General features: G+C 39.8%; 1 protein-coding gene across 1 annotated transcript in view; it reads left to right on the top strand.

The window, feature by feature from the left end:
- Positions 1-14,033, top strand: part of RPH3A (rabphilin 3A) — a 291,534-nt gene that overhangs the window by 238,370 nt on the left and 39,131 nt on the right. Inside the window, exons 14-15 of the mRNA XM_082259275.1 lie at positions 274-400; positions 780-836. Coding sequence (XP_082115401.1) covers positions 274-400; positions 780-836 — 184 coding nt within the window. The remainder of the gene's footprint in view (positions 1-273; positions 401-779; positions 837-14,033) is intronic.

Genomic DNA, 14,033 nt, shown 5'->3' with positions numbered 1-14,033 from the left:
CCTAACACATTACCCAGTCCAAATCTGTATAGATATACAGCATGCGATTTTACCCATGGAGATTTGATGTGTTTTCATAGTGTTCCTTTATTTTTTTTGGGCAGTGTATATAAGAATTTTGTAGAAAATAAAGCCTAACACCGCCATTCATAATTGTCTATTCTGAATACAAGGCATTATTTAAATGGTTGTATTAAAATGAATGCAGAGTTTATTTATTCGGCTAAACAGGAATTAAATGATGTGTAAATTATATTCTATATCATCCATTAGAATCTCTGTTTGTGATGAAGACAAGTTTGGCCACAATGAGTTCATTGGTGAAACTCGGTTCTCTCTGAAGAAGCTAAAACCCAATCTGAAAAAGAATTTCAATGTGTGCTTGGAGCGAGTCATACCGGTACATACTGTGTGCATGGAATCCTTTTACTATGCTTAACTTATCATTTTATTTAGGCACATTCTTTTGCTTAGACAAGCATATCACAAATATGCATATGCAATATGTATGTAAGATTTAGGTAAGCATTTCACTATTTTTTTTTTTTAACACAAGCTTTATTAGTATAATAAGGTTCTTTCTGGATTTAAAATTACAAATTGCTACTGTAAATTGAATGCCTAAGGTGTCTGTAAATATGGGGGCAGCTGTATCTGGCATTTTCCCATCTTATGTAGATGTGAATCACTCTTGTCTATGCACAAGTATTATTGCCACTAGTGTTAGTTCTCAGGGCAATTGTTGATTAATAATTATTAATTAGCACTTTTCTCTTCAGATGAAGCGTGCTGGAACAACTGGATCAGTAAGGGGCATGGCTCTCTATGAGGATGAAGTAAGTCTACTTACAAGTAATACTATTGAATGCTACTCATACCTGTTACCATACAAGTATATACTTTTAAATGTGTTTATTGTACTGCAATGTTTATGCTTTCCATCATATACACCTATTAGAGTGTTTAACGGGTTTAATAACTCACAGGAGATATTACCAGTCTTAAAGGATACCAAAACCCTTACAGCAGTTGGGTTTTTCTTATTTTAACCCCCTTACCCGAAACCAAAAAATAAGTAGAAAAACTCTGCTAGAATTTTTTTATTTATTTTACTGATAGCTCAGTGTACAGGCTCTGTCCTTCTAAGGTACTGTTACAGGTACAGACTTTTTTCAGTATTAAACAAAAATTGGTAAATTATACCTATACTAACCTGTATCTACTTTCTTTTTTTGATAAAAGGATAAGTAAATAAACTTGAAAGAAACCATTTCTTTGTCTCAGCTGCCAGTAGGCACAATTAATTTGCATATCGCTACATCCTGATCTAGTTTTAGGGTGTCCCAACAAGAGTTGAATAAAAGTTAGTCTTGCGCAGCCTTCCCGCATCGCACAAGTGTGACCTGGGACTCAGTCCTATGGATATACAATAAAATTTTATATACCAACTGACTAAAAGGTTGGTATTTGCATCTATTCTTGGAGGTTTATTTTTTATGGAATCACCAAAGCATATTGTTAAGCACTTAAGCCCCAGAAGATTTTACCTCTTCCTGACCAGGGCCTATTTTGCGATTCTGCACTGCCTGACTTTAACAGACTATTGCGCGGTCGTGCGACGCTGTACCTAAACGAATTTGGCGTCCTTTTTTTCCCATAAACAGAGCTTTCTTTTGGTGGTATTTGATCACCTGTGCGATTTTTTGATCATGCACTATAAACAAAAAAAGAGCGTAAATTTTGAAAAAATAACAATATTTTTCACATTTTTTTTATATGAAATTCCCCAAAAAAAAAGTAAAAATCTAAATTTTTTAATATTTCAGGCCAATTTTCTTTTTTTACCATATGTTTGGTAAAAAAAAAAATTGCAAAAAGCGTATTTTGATTGGTTTGCGCAAAAGTTATTGCGTTTACTAACAAAGGTAAAGATTTTTGTCATTTTTGTTGTTTTTTTTTAACGCGTAACGGCGGCGATCTGCGATTTTTTTTTTTGCGGGACTGCGGCATTGGGGCGGACAGATCGGACCCTTGACTGAAATTTTTGACACTTTTGGGGTTACCAGTGACATTACTACAGTAATCAGTGCTATACATATGCACTGTTACTGTAAAAATGACACTGGCAGTGAAGGGGTTAACTTTTTTTTGAGAGGGAGGGGTTAAGTGTGTCCCTAGGGGCGTGTTTCTAACTGTGATTGGCTGTGGCTTGATGTGTAAGAACAGTGATCAATGGTCCTACATAGTAGAACCGTTTGATCACCATTCTTACACAGGGAAGAATGACAGGCGGCTTTGTTTACACTAGCCGCCTGCCTTTCTCCCGCTGTCACGGACGATCACGAGTGCCTGGCGGACATCGGGTCCGCCAGGCACACGCGCGGGGGGGTCCGTGACCGAACGGGAGCGCGCATCCGGCAGCGCGCGCTCGCTCCCAAAACCCTTACAGGCTAGCGACGTAGCCCTAGGTCGCTTTGCCTGTGAGGGGCTGACTGCCGACGTAAATAGTCGTGCGGCAGTCAGCAAATGGTTAAAGCAAACATATTCTTTAAAGTAGACAATGTCTCAGCTAAAAGTACATGTGAATAGAACTATTGTAAATGCATTTTACTTTCTTGCACCTTCGTTTATTTCATCTCTCCTTTCCCTTCTGACTGGAATTATTATTTTTTTTTATTTATTTTTTTTTAGTAAAAAAACAGTTGCAGCCAATTGGGAACAGAAAGATTATACCATTTGTATCCAGGCAGACTATGTAAGAACCAATAAACATACATGGTCTATTGAGCTGTTTTTCAGTGATTGGGATATTTTTAAAATATTAGCACAGATGAAACAGGTATCAGCAAAAGCCTTAAATGCATTTGCTGATACCTACTGTATCTGTGCACATCAACAGACGCGTAGGCCTTTATATTGAACGCAATACTGAAAGTGATTGTAAAGTCTCTTTTTTTTAAATAACAAAAATGTTATACTTACCTCCCCTGTGTAGTTAGTTTTGCAGAGAGCAGCCCAGTTCCTCTTCTTCTCGGGCCCCTCGTTGCTGCTCCTGGCCCCTTTCTCCTATCGAGTGCTTCCACAGCAAGCAGCTTGCTATGGGGGACCCGAGCTGAGCTGCAACTCCACGTGTCCATTCAGAGATGGAGCTGCCATTCGACCCTGCCCCCTCTCTCTCTTGATTGGCTCACTGACTTTGATTGGCGCCCATAGCTGTATCTCAGCCAATCAGGAGGGAGAGTCCCAGGTGGCCGAGGGGCTCGTGGACATCTCTGGATAGAGAGAGGGCTCAGGTAAGTTTTAGGAGGTGCTGAGGAGGCTTTTACAAACAGAAGGCTTTTTATCTTAATGCATAAAATGCATTAAGATTTAAAAAAAAAAACCTTCCTGCCCCTACAATTCCTTTAACCACTTTTGGACCGGAAGGATCTGCCCCCTTAATGACCAGGCCATTTTTTGCGATTAGGCACTGCGTTACTTTAACTGACAATTGCGCAGTCGTGCGACGCTGTACCCAAATAAAATTGATGTTCTTTTTTTCCCACAAATAGAGCTTTTTTTTGGTGGTATTTGATCACTTCTGTGATATTTATTTTTTGCACTATAAACAATAAAAGAGCGACAATTCTGAAAAAAAAAAAAAAAAAAAAAAACCTATATATTTCACTTTCTGCTTTATAACCTTCCCTCAAAAAAAATTTAAAATTCTAAATTTTTTTACATTGTAGGCCAATTTGTTTTCTGCTACATGTTTTTGGTAAAAAAAAATTGCAATAAGCATATTTTGATTGGTTTGCGCAAACGTTATTGCGTCTACTAACTACGGCAAAGATTTATGTCATCTTTATTGCTTTTTTTTTTTACTAGTAATGGCGGCGATCTGCATTTTTTAGCGGGACTGCGACATTGCAGCAGACAGATCAGAACCCCTAACTGACATTTTTGACACTTTTGGGGGGACCAGTGACATTACTACAGTAATCAGTGCTAAAAATATGCACTGTTACTGTAATAATGACACTGGCAGGGAACGGGTTAATACGGTGGGTGATCAAGGGGTTAAATGTGAGCCTAGGGAAGTGATTCTAACTGTGGGGGGGGAGGGGCGTGGCGGGGCTTGTGAAATTATCACAGAGACTTGTAATCCTACATAGAAGGATCACAGGCACTCTGTGATCATTCCAGAGAGAAGAACAGTCAGCTGTGTTTACAACAGCTGACCGTTCTTCTCTCTCAGCAGGGAACAATTGCAGGTGTCAGGCAGCTGCCGAGTGGGGGTGGGAGCGCGCTGCCGGCGGCGTGCGCTAGCCCCCTAGCTGCAGGCGCGCGACCGATGTATACTAACGTCGGTTTGCACAGGATGGGCTGCCTGCCACAGTATAACTGTGGTGGATGGTCCTTAAGTGGTTAACTTCCAAAACTGTTATACTACACTAAACCTTTCACACAAAACTTGTATTATTACATTATTGCTTTAAAAAGTAACTATAATGGAATAATAGTGATGAAAAAAGTATGTTTGGGTTTAGCCAATTAAGTGGAAGTAAAGACAAACCCTAACTAACTCACAACTTACTCTCAGCTACATTCTAAGCCTAATCTATCTAGCCCTGTAAAGAAAAAATTGCAATTGCTGTAAAGTTTCCAATGGCACCGTCTGGGTGCAGGAGAAAGCCCAACAACGTCTGGGAAATGCCTGGGAAGTCACCCATAGACTTACTATAGGGTTTCTGTTGTCGGCTGCCTCTTCTACACACTGAAGCTGTGTTTTGATTAAAATAGGAAATTGGACTTTAACTGCTTTCCGACTGCCCGCCGCAGTTGTACGGCGGCAGTCTGGCGCTTCCAGGCAAAGTGCCGTACATGTATGGCGCTAGCCTGGGAGGAGCTAGGGGCGATCGCGTGCCGCCGGAGGCACGCTCCAGCCCCTGCTCATCGGCTGGGGAGTCAGTGCATGTGACGGCGGCTCAAATGGCCGCGGGCCACTCGCAATTTCCCGCTGCATTGAGATAAGGACAGGCGGCTGATGTAAACACAGTCGTCTGTCATTCTCACTAAAGTAATCACAGAGGCTATGCGATCCTGCTCAGTATATAGATGTCTAAACAGACATGTTACAGATGTAAGATATCAAGGTGGGTTGTATGGTATACTAAAAATAAAACACATGCATTTAAGTAAGTTTTTTTTAAAAAAAATCAATAAATGGGGTCCAGAAAGATTAAACAGATACTTCAAATAAAGGGAGAGGGGAGAGGGGAAGAGAAGAAAAAGGGGGAGGAGGGTGGATGGAGAAAAAAAAGGGGGGGGGGAAGGATTTTAGTACCCTTAAAAGTAAGTCTTTTAGGTATATAGTCTATATCCAACAGGTCCCAATCCTTGAAAGGATACCATCAAAGATATATGAACATGTGTATATAAAAAAATTAACAAATTTTATTGGATTCTAAAATTTGAACATGCATAGTTCACACAATTGACATTACAAGACATATGCACAAAAACGACCACATATAAATGACCAACATAGTATTGGTGACATTACAGACAATTATTGAACAATACGGTCCTCTTTACATAGTTTGTGGGGATATTGGCGCCTCCATTTTTGATCCTTGCCCAACATGTTTCGCTATACAATGCTTCCTCAGGGGCGAAATAATTCAATAGAGGTATCATTATTGTCTATAAAACATTAATACACATAGTTAGATATCAATATACATGAATATTCTGAGAGTGTAAACATATGGGCAACAAACATGGTCCCAGCCTATGCACCACCTGCCCCAACCGCATCAATCCCATTGGCCAGATGGTAGTTGGAACAAAGCATGTGGCATATACATAACGCCTCACCAGCGAGTGTGGGGGCTAAAAAATAAAATATAATGTACCTCTGAAATGTTGAGAAAAGATTTCTATTGGTATAAGCTCTCTATGTGTAGACAATTGATTAACAAGATAAGAAAACAATAGAGGGAAAACTTATATACCTCTAGATTTTTTAGAAAAGTATATATTTTAACCACCATGGAGAGCATGTTCTGGCCTATTAGAATATTTTAAATTGTACCTACCAGTTGTCTTGTCACTCAAAGGTTACATATAGGATGTGGAGGAGGTGGGAATATGCAGGGATGGCAGGCTTTAATGACTTGGATGTCACTGAAAAGATGGCAAAATGCACTCATTAGGAGTAAATATATCTATATGTTGCATCATACCACAATTAAGGGCTTTTATTTAATTCCTGAGCAGCCAAGAGAAATATATGGTAATAATAAATTTTGCCCATTTATAATTTAGGATTTACCTTTTTCTTAATGTTGTGGTGAATATGTTTGTCCTCCCATCTTATTGGATATGTTACTCCATTGGGAACATAGACACATATAAACGTCCCAGTCCGTTGGCAGAGGCTTAAATAGAAAAAGCAAAGACAGATTCCCTGTATAAGTTTGCCATAATAACTTTCCCGATTTTTTAAGACCAAAAGATGTGGTATCATACCTTACTCGCCTGTCGCCAATCATCCACCTCCTCTGAACGCCATCTCGGCGTGTAAATGTCTTATAGCCCACTCCAGCTGGAGGTGACGCACTTCCGGGTCCGGACTCCGAATTCACGGGCGCCATTTGGCGTCCGCCCACTGCTAAGCTGGGAGCTCCACTGGATGTGCGGGCTCCCGGAAGCTGCATGTGAGGGCGGAAGAGCACCAGTGTGCTGCCCTCACTTGCCCAGAGTCCACAACACCCGCCGGGGAGGTACGCCACTGCTCCATCTATTGGCCAAAAGAGGGAATAATGCGCCTGTTGGACAGGGGACAATCTCACCGGCACCATGTAGTCCATATGTACTCCCAGGATTTCACGTCCATATGGATCTCTTCGATCCTGTGTCAAACTATTTTCTAAATAAAGAAAAATATATATTATAATACATATACATTTTGAGTACTATTAAGCTGTGTTATCCTCTACTGGGATTTCATTTTATTAGGAAAATATATACACAATTTCCAATGAGGATAAATATATCATTCTCCTAATCAATGAGTGTCTGAACTGGTATAGCCGACATATGCACAGGCATCTACATGACCATGGACCTCAGGGAACGGCTCAATTACCGTCAAACAATACACTTTTATTTACCCTTCTCTGCAATACTGAATAAGCACGTACAATCTACAACCGTGGTTTGACCTATGGGTATTCTTACCACACTGGGGTATCATAAAAAGGGTTTATATGTTAGCACCTCATTAATGCCTGGGGGCACTGTAGCATTTAAATAGTGTATCCAGTAGGTTTCTTTTTGAAGTACCCGCTTATCCCAATTGCCTCCCCTGGGATCTGCGGGCACTACCTCCAAGACAAAAAAACTGACAACTGAGTTATTGTATTTATGGTGTAGTGCTATATGTTGTGATACTGTGGTTTGAATCCTGCCACCTTCCAAATAATATATGTGATCGCCAATTCTTTCGTTGAGCTGGCGTATCGTTTTCCCTACATAATAAGCATGACAAGTGCATTGCATAAGATATACTATGCCTTGCGTAGTGCAAACGGCATAACAATTAGCTTTGTGCCAGCTACCATTGGGCAGGATGACTCCCCTTCCTTCCCTGACCCATGGGCAGCGTGCACAAGTACCACATTTATAAGTTCCTTTTTGATTATTTTGAGGGACATTTGATGGATTATAGTGGCTACTGACCAAGCTGGAGGGAGCTCGTCTGTAAACAATTTCTGGATTCATTTTTACACACCACAGTGTAGTCATCTACTAAGAGATGCCGGTGTTTGGCCATGATGTTTCTTAATTTATTTTCATGCATGTAATATCGGGTAATAAATTTAACCGTTTACATTTCTTTTTTTACTGGTACATTGTAAATTAGTTCCGTTCGAGAGCGTGCTTTGGCTTTATTGTGAGCTTTTTTTAAAATAGTTTTGCTATACCCTCTTTGTAATAATCTGTCCCCTAGGCCATTAGCTTGGATCTGAAATTTAGCATTGGTTGAACAGTTTCTTCGAAGCCGAAGGAACTGTGCATAGGGTATGCTTTTAATGAGGGGGGCGGGGTGGGCACTTGCTGCGCACAAGATGGTGTTGCCTGCGCTCGGCTTCCTGTACAGGTCTGTTTCAATTTCGCCTGTGAGAAGAATATTAATTTGGATATCTAAGAATGATAGATCTTCTGAACTAATGGTATTGGTGAATTTCAGATTGAATTCATTTATATTTAAAGCTTGGAGAAAATCCTCCAGTTCAGATTGGGGGCCTGTCCAAATAATTAACAAATTGTCTATTAAAACGATACCAACAAAGTATGTAAGAAAGCCACTTCTCCATGTTTTCACTAGACAGAATCTGTCTCTCCCAGCCACCCAGATATAGGTTGGCATATGAGGGTGCGCAGCAAGTGCCCATTGCCACCCCCTGTGTTTGTAAGTAGTATTGTTCTGAAAATACAAAGTAGTTCCTTGTTAGAATAAAACGAAGTAATTGCAAGACAAAATCCATTTGTGGCCATAGGTTACGGTCCTGCTCACGTAGAAAGGATTTGATCGTCCGGATGCCCTGCTCGTGTGGGATACTTGAGAACAATTGAATATGTGCAAAAGGGGTTGAAAACGGCGCTACCTTTTTCAGTGATAAAGTGCACTAAGTGAATAAATAAGTGTCAAGTGATATTTGAATATAATAAATAAATAAATAAAATATAAAGTGCACGAGTGACTCACGGTCTAAGCAAAGACCGTTTTTTGTTCTGAACTCACGGATAATCGTGCAATAATACAGTGCAAAGTGCTAGTGCAAAAAACCCACAAAGAAAAATGGGAGAGACAGTGAATTTTATTCAAAAAATTAATATTGTGCAGTGTACATCAAATCAGTGATGTTTTATACTTAAAGACTTGTATAAAGTGAATAAATTAAAGGTTGAAAAACTCCTTGAATGAGTGTTAAAGTGAGCAGGGGTGAAACAATCCAATAGAAAGCCGATCAGTTTAAAAGAACTTTCAGTATAAATATATATATAAAAAGGCTCTGGGTTGCAACCACCAGCGTGGCCACTAGCTGTCGCACCCTATATACAACCTGCTAAGCTTCCGCTGAATAAGAAAGGATGATGCCCAGGGGCTCCTCCGATGCTTTTTAGCCGGTTTGTAGGTATATATCCTCAAATACAAACAAAGAAAGGAAACCCCATGGTGCCGTTATCTCTAATACAACTGAAAGGATTAAGTGTAGTGACTCACAGAGTAGGCTACAGGCTGTCCGCGATCAGTAGTTTTCGGCCGGGAAGCTTTCGCGTTCCACGGCTCTGGCTCCAAATGCCGGAAGTGACGTAATGACATAGAAGACTCCACCCTACGCTTTTCGTCAGAGGACGTCTGCTGGAGCACAGGGATGGGGTTCCGCTCCTTTCACACCTATATGTGTGTGTGTGTATATATACCCCTATACAGAAGTTCAGATGTCATGCCTGCCTCCAAAGACGTCCACAAAAAATCCCAATAAACACCTGAAACAAAAACGCCCAGGTGTGAAAGGAGCGGAACCCCATCCCTGCTCTACTAAAAATTCTAAGAAAGATTATCTTTTTTTTCTGGCGGTCACCCTGACATGGATGAGTTCGGTCTACCACATTAACTACATTATGGTCACCCTGACACTTAACACTTTCCCTACAGAAACTAGATTATTGAATCTAACTATAGTGGTATATAGTACCCTAACTACACTGCATATCCCTTTCCTCACACTAATAATTGCTAAATGACACTGGAGCAGCAGGAGTAACAGAAATGTCTATTCCACAGCCTCTCTATTACAGTGCTAGAGATTTGGCGGGGCTATGTTATATACTCGGGGGCGTATTCACTACTGATTGGCCTCTGGACCCCCTAGTCACTCCAATCACATTCCTAGCAGACTCCTGCCTCCTCAATTGGCTTTTACTGACGTTTCTGGTCCAATCACGGGCTTTTAAAGCCCAGTTTCTGTCCCATTGCATTTTGTGCGGTTCTGGTTGCCGAATTCCGAACTTTTACCGAAAAAAGTTCGGAATTCGGCCGAATTTCAAACAGCCAATGTTCGGGTCGAACAGATGGTCGACCCGAACTGTTCCATCATCCCTACTTGGCAAGTGTAAATTTAAGAACATATATGTGGTGGTTGATTTTTTTCCAAAAATCTTTTTAGGTTCTCTATAGTGCCTGTCCAAATAGGGAAGATGTCGTCAATAAAATGGTACCAACATGGTACATGGTCCAGGAATTCCTCATGTTTTATCTTTCCATAATTCATGTTCTCATCCCTCCAGGTACAGGTTGGCATTGCCCATGGCCATTCCCTGCACCTGGAGGTAGTGGGAGCCCATGAAGGTAAACCAGTTGTGCTCAAGTATGTGGTGGAGTAGTCGCAAAAGAAATTCAATGAATCCCCAATGTGTCTTTTCCTGCTCCCGTAGGGAGGTACGTACTGTATTCACACCCTTATTGTGTGGAATACTAGAGTAGAAGGTCTCTACTTCCAGTGTAACTAGAAATTCTCCAGGGGTATCGCGACTCCTTCTATGTGTTTGAGTAGATCAAGAGTGTCTTTAGTAAAGGAGAGCAATCCAGTTAAAGGCATTAGAAAAAAGTCTATAAATGTACTTGCATTCTCAGTTAAAGATCCTATACCTGAGATAATAGGTCTTCCTGGAGGTTGGTTTGGGTTTTTATGAATTTTAGGTAAGGTATAAAATGTCGCTTCACAAGGGTGCTGTACATTTAAGTAATCATAAGTACTTTGGTAAATGTGGCCCTCCAAGAAGGCCACATTGATCAATTCCCTAAATTTACAGTTGAATTGTAAAGTTTGATGAATAGTAATGGAACGATATCTATCCCTATTTGATAGAATATTAAGGCACATTTATTCATAGTTATTTTGAGTCATCACCACCACATTGCTCTCCTCGTTGGAGGGTTTGATGACTATGTTCGGCCTACTTCTAAGGGTACTAACGGCTCTACATTGCTTAGGGATAAGGTTACTTTCCAAGGTTGAGAACTGGGTATGTTTAATTTCACTGATGGTAGCTGTTAGAAAGGCCCATATGTTGGTATTTAAGGTTAGATCGTGGAATCTCTGTGATTTTTGGTGAAATTTGCACATCTCAGATGGGGGTTTAGTGGGTTGGGGGTTAACTACCCTCTCATTGTGGATTGGTTAATTTTCAAATATAAATTTGTAAGTAAGATTTCTAGTAAACAAGTAGAGATCTTTGATAGTCTCATATTTATCTATATTGGTTTAAGGACAGAAGCTCAAACTGAGCTTCAATACCTCGATTTCACCAGGCGTGAGTAAGGTGGGTGTTATATTAATAACACTTAATTCTGTGGTAATGTGTCCAGTGTAGCCACCCAGGGTGGAATTAGCATGGCTGGTCATGTGACAAAGGGGTCCATTGTTCCTTGTCTGGTGGCTTCATTGTGTTATGTCTCAGGTAAATCCCCTGGGCCTGGAGAAGAGGTGTGGCATGTTGTGAGAGTGAAGTATTGAGTGACATGCCTAGCTGTGGCGTCGCCATGTGTCCACTCAAAGTGCATTGTTAACTATTGTTGATCTGTGAGGTGAGAATGTGATGTGCTTGTGTAGCTGTGGGACCTAAATGTGTGTTTCTAATATGGGTAGGAGTGTTGGAACACCCATCACCTGTCCATCACGTGTCCAAATTGGGGAGCCATAAAGTAAATTGGATTGATTGAGTGAGCGAAACTCATCAGGTTGTCATTTTAAAGTGTGAGGTGTATCAAATCCACCACCATGTAAATTGCGCTTACGTGGACTGAGGTTGTTCTGGGCATGTATAGTACTCTGGTTTCCTTGTACAGGCTGTTGGACAAAAGAAGACAAAGATGAGTCAGATTCTGTACCTTCATCATATGCACACTATGTCAGCAAACTGTTTTCTACTGGATCTAATATTCCTATGTGGTCTCCTCCCACCTTGTGGTGCAGACCATTGGTATGCAAAACCTTTAGAGAATGCCACTTGATCTTTTACCATTTTAGACAGTTTTTTGGCAATGATATATTTGTTGAGTTTAGTCAAATATTTTATTTCCCCGTGTTTGTTCTCAAATTGGGTGTGATTTTTGATTGCATCATAGGTTGTATTAAGTGTTGTCAATTTGAGGTCTAATTCAGCCATATCTTTCCTTTACTGTACTGTTAATAAATGCATTAATTACATACTACACTTAGTGAGTATATGTTCCCAGGTATTTTTGAATTCCTGCGATACCTTTGTAGATGATTGATACATTTGAACTCTTAGTCCCAAGGGGCTAACTACATCTTGTATGTATTGCTGAAAGAATTCAATATGCCAATATAGGTTTGATTTTTTCTTGAGCAATCATTTGAATTTGACAAAATATTGATTCAAGCTTTCATCATCCCTATTGGTTCTGCTAGAACCTTCTTGAAATTCTGACATATATCCTGACCACCAACAAAGTCTATCTTAACAAAGCTATTAAAGAATCAAATGTCCAAAAATAAATTGTAGAATGAAAAATTGCTACATCAAGTGGTTATCAGCCACTATTTATTTGGGTGCTCTCACCCTAATTATGTTACAGTTTGAGATATATGTCAACGCAGAGTGGTACTTAGATGAATTAACAATGCCCTATCCTAAATAATGCAGTGTTTTTAATTGAAAAAGAAAATTGGACTTTAATGGCACAACACCTGAAGTAAATCTTAACCACTTTCCCACCGGAGGATTTTGCAGCTTAAAGACCAGACCCCTTTTTTCAACTTGGCACTTCTTGACTTTAACTGATAATTGCTCGGTCATGCAATGCTGTACCTAAACAAAATTTACGTCCTTTTTTTCCCACAAACAGAGCTTTCTTTTGGTGGTATTTGATCACCTCTGCGCTTTTTATTTTTTGCGATATTAATAAAAAAAGAGCGAAAATTTTGCAAAAAAATGACATTTTCAACTTTGTCTTTTAAAAAATATCCAATATACTCAATTTATGTCATTTTTTTTGCCAAAATATATTTAGCTACATGTCTTTGACAAAAAAAAATCAATGAGCGTATTTTTATTGGTTTGCGCAAAAGTTATAGCGTCTACAAACTATGGTGTAAATAGTGAAATTTACGCAGCTTTAATTTCTGACTGCCAATCTAATTTCATGAAGTGCTAAAATTTCATTTTTTTGTCACAGGTGTTTGAAATTTTTTTTTTTTTTTACACAAAGTTGTCATTGAAATGATATATTGCTCACACATGCCATGGGTATATGTGTAATTACACCCCAAATAAATTCTGATGCTTCTCCTGAGTACAGGATACCACATATGTGGGACTTTTTGGGAGCTTAGCTGTGTAGGGGTCCCCAAAAACAAATCACCACCATCAGAATTTCAAAGGGCGTACATTTTTCATTGCATTTTCTCACTACCTCTAAAGGTTTAGGAGGCCCTGAAATGTCAAGATACCACAAAACCCCCCCAAATGACCCCATTTTGGAAAGTAGACACCCCAAGCTGTTTGCTGAGAGGCATGGTGAGTCCATGGAATATTTTATATTTTGCCACAAGTTTTGGGAAAATTACAATTTTTTTTTTTAATTTTTTTTTTTTTACACAACGTTGTCACTAAAAGATAAATTTCTCACACATGACATGGGTATATGTGGAATGACACCCCAAAATACATTCTGCTGCTTCTCCTGAGTATGGGGATACCCCATGTGTGAGACTTTTTGGGAGCCTAGATGTGTACAGGACCGCAAAAGCCAATCAACACTCTCAGGTTTTCTAATGGCGTAAATTGTTCATGTCATCTCTGCACTACCTGTCACAGTTTCTGAGGCCCTAAAATTCCAAGATAGCACAAAACCCCCCAAATTAACCCCATTTTGGAAAGTAGACACCCCAAGCTATTTGCTGAGAGGCATGGTGAGTCCATGGAATATTTTATATTTTGCCACAAGTTCCGGG

This window comes from Pelophylax lessonae, assembly GCF_965119305.1.
Source record: "Pelophylax lessonae genome assembly, chromosome: 1".
Taxonomy (NCBI): domain Eukaryota; kingdom Metazoa; phylum Chordata; class Amphibia; order Anura; family Ranidae; genus Pelophylax; species Pelophylax lessonae.
Note: the sequence above shows the minus strand (reverse complement) of the source record. Positions and strands in the feature narration are given on the sequence as shown.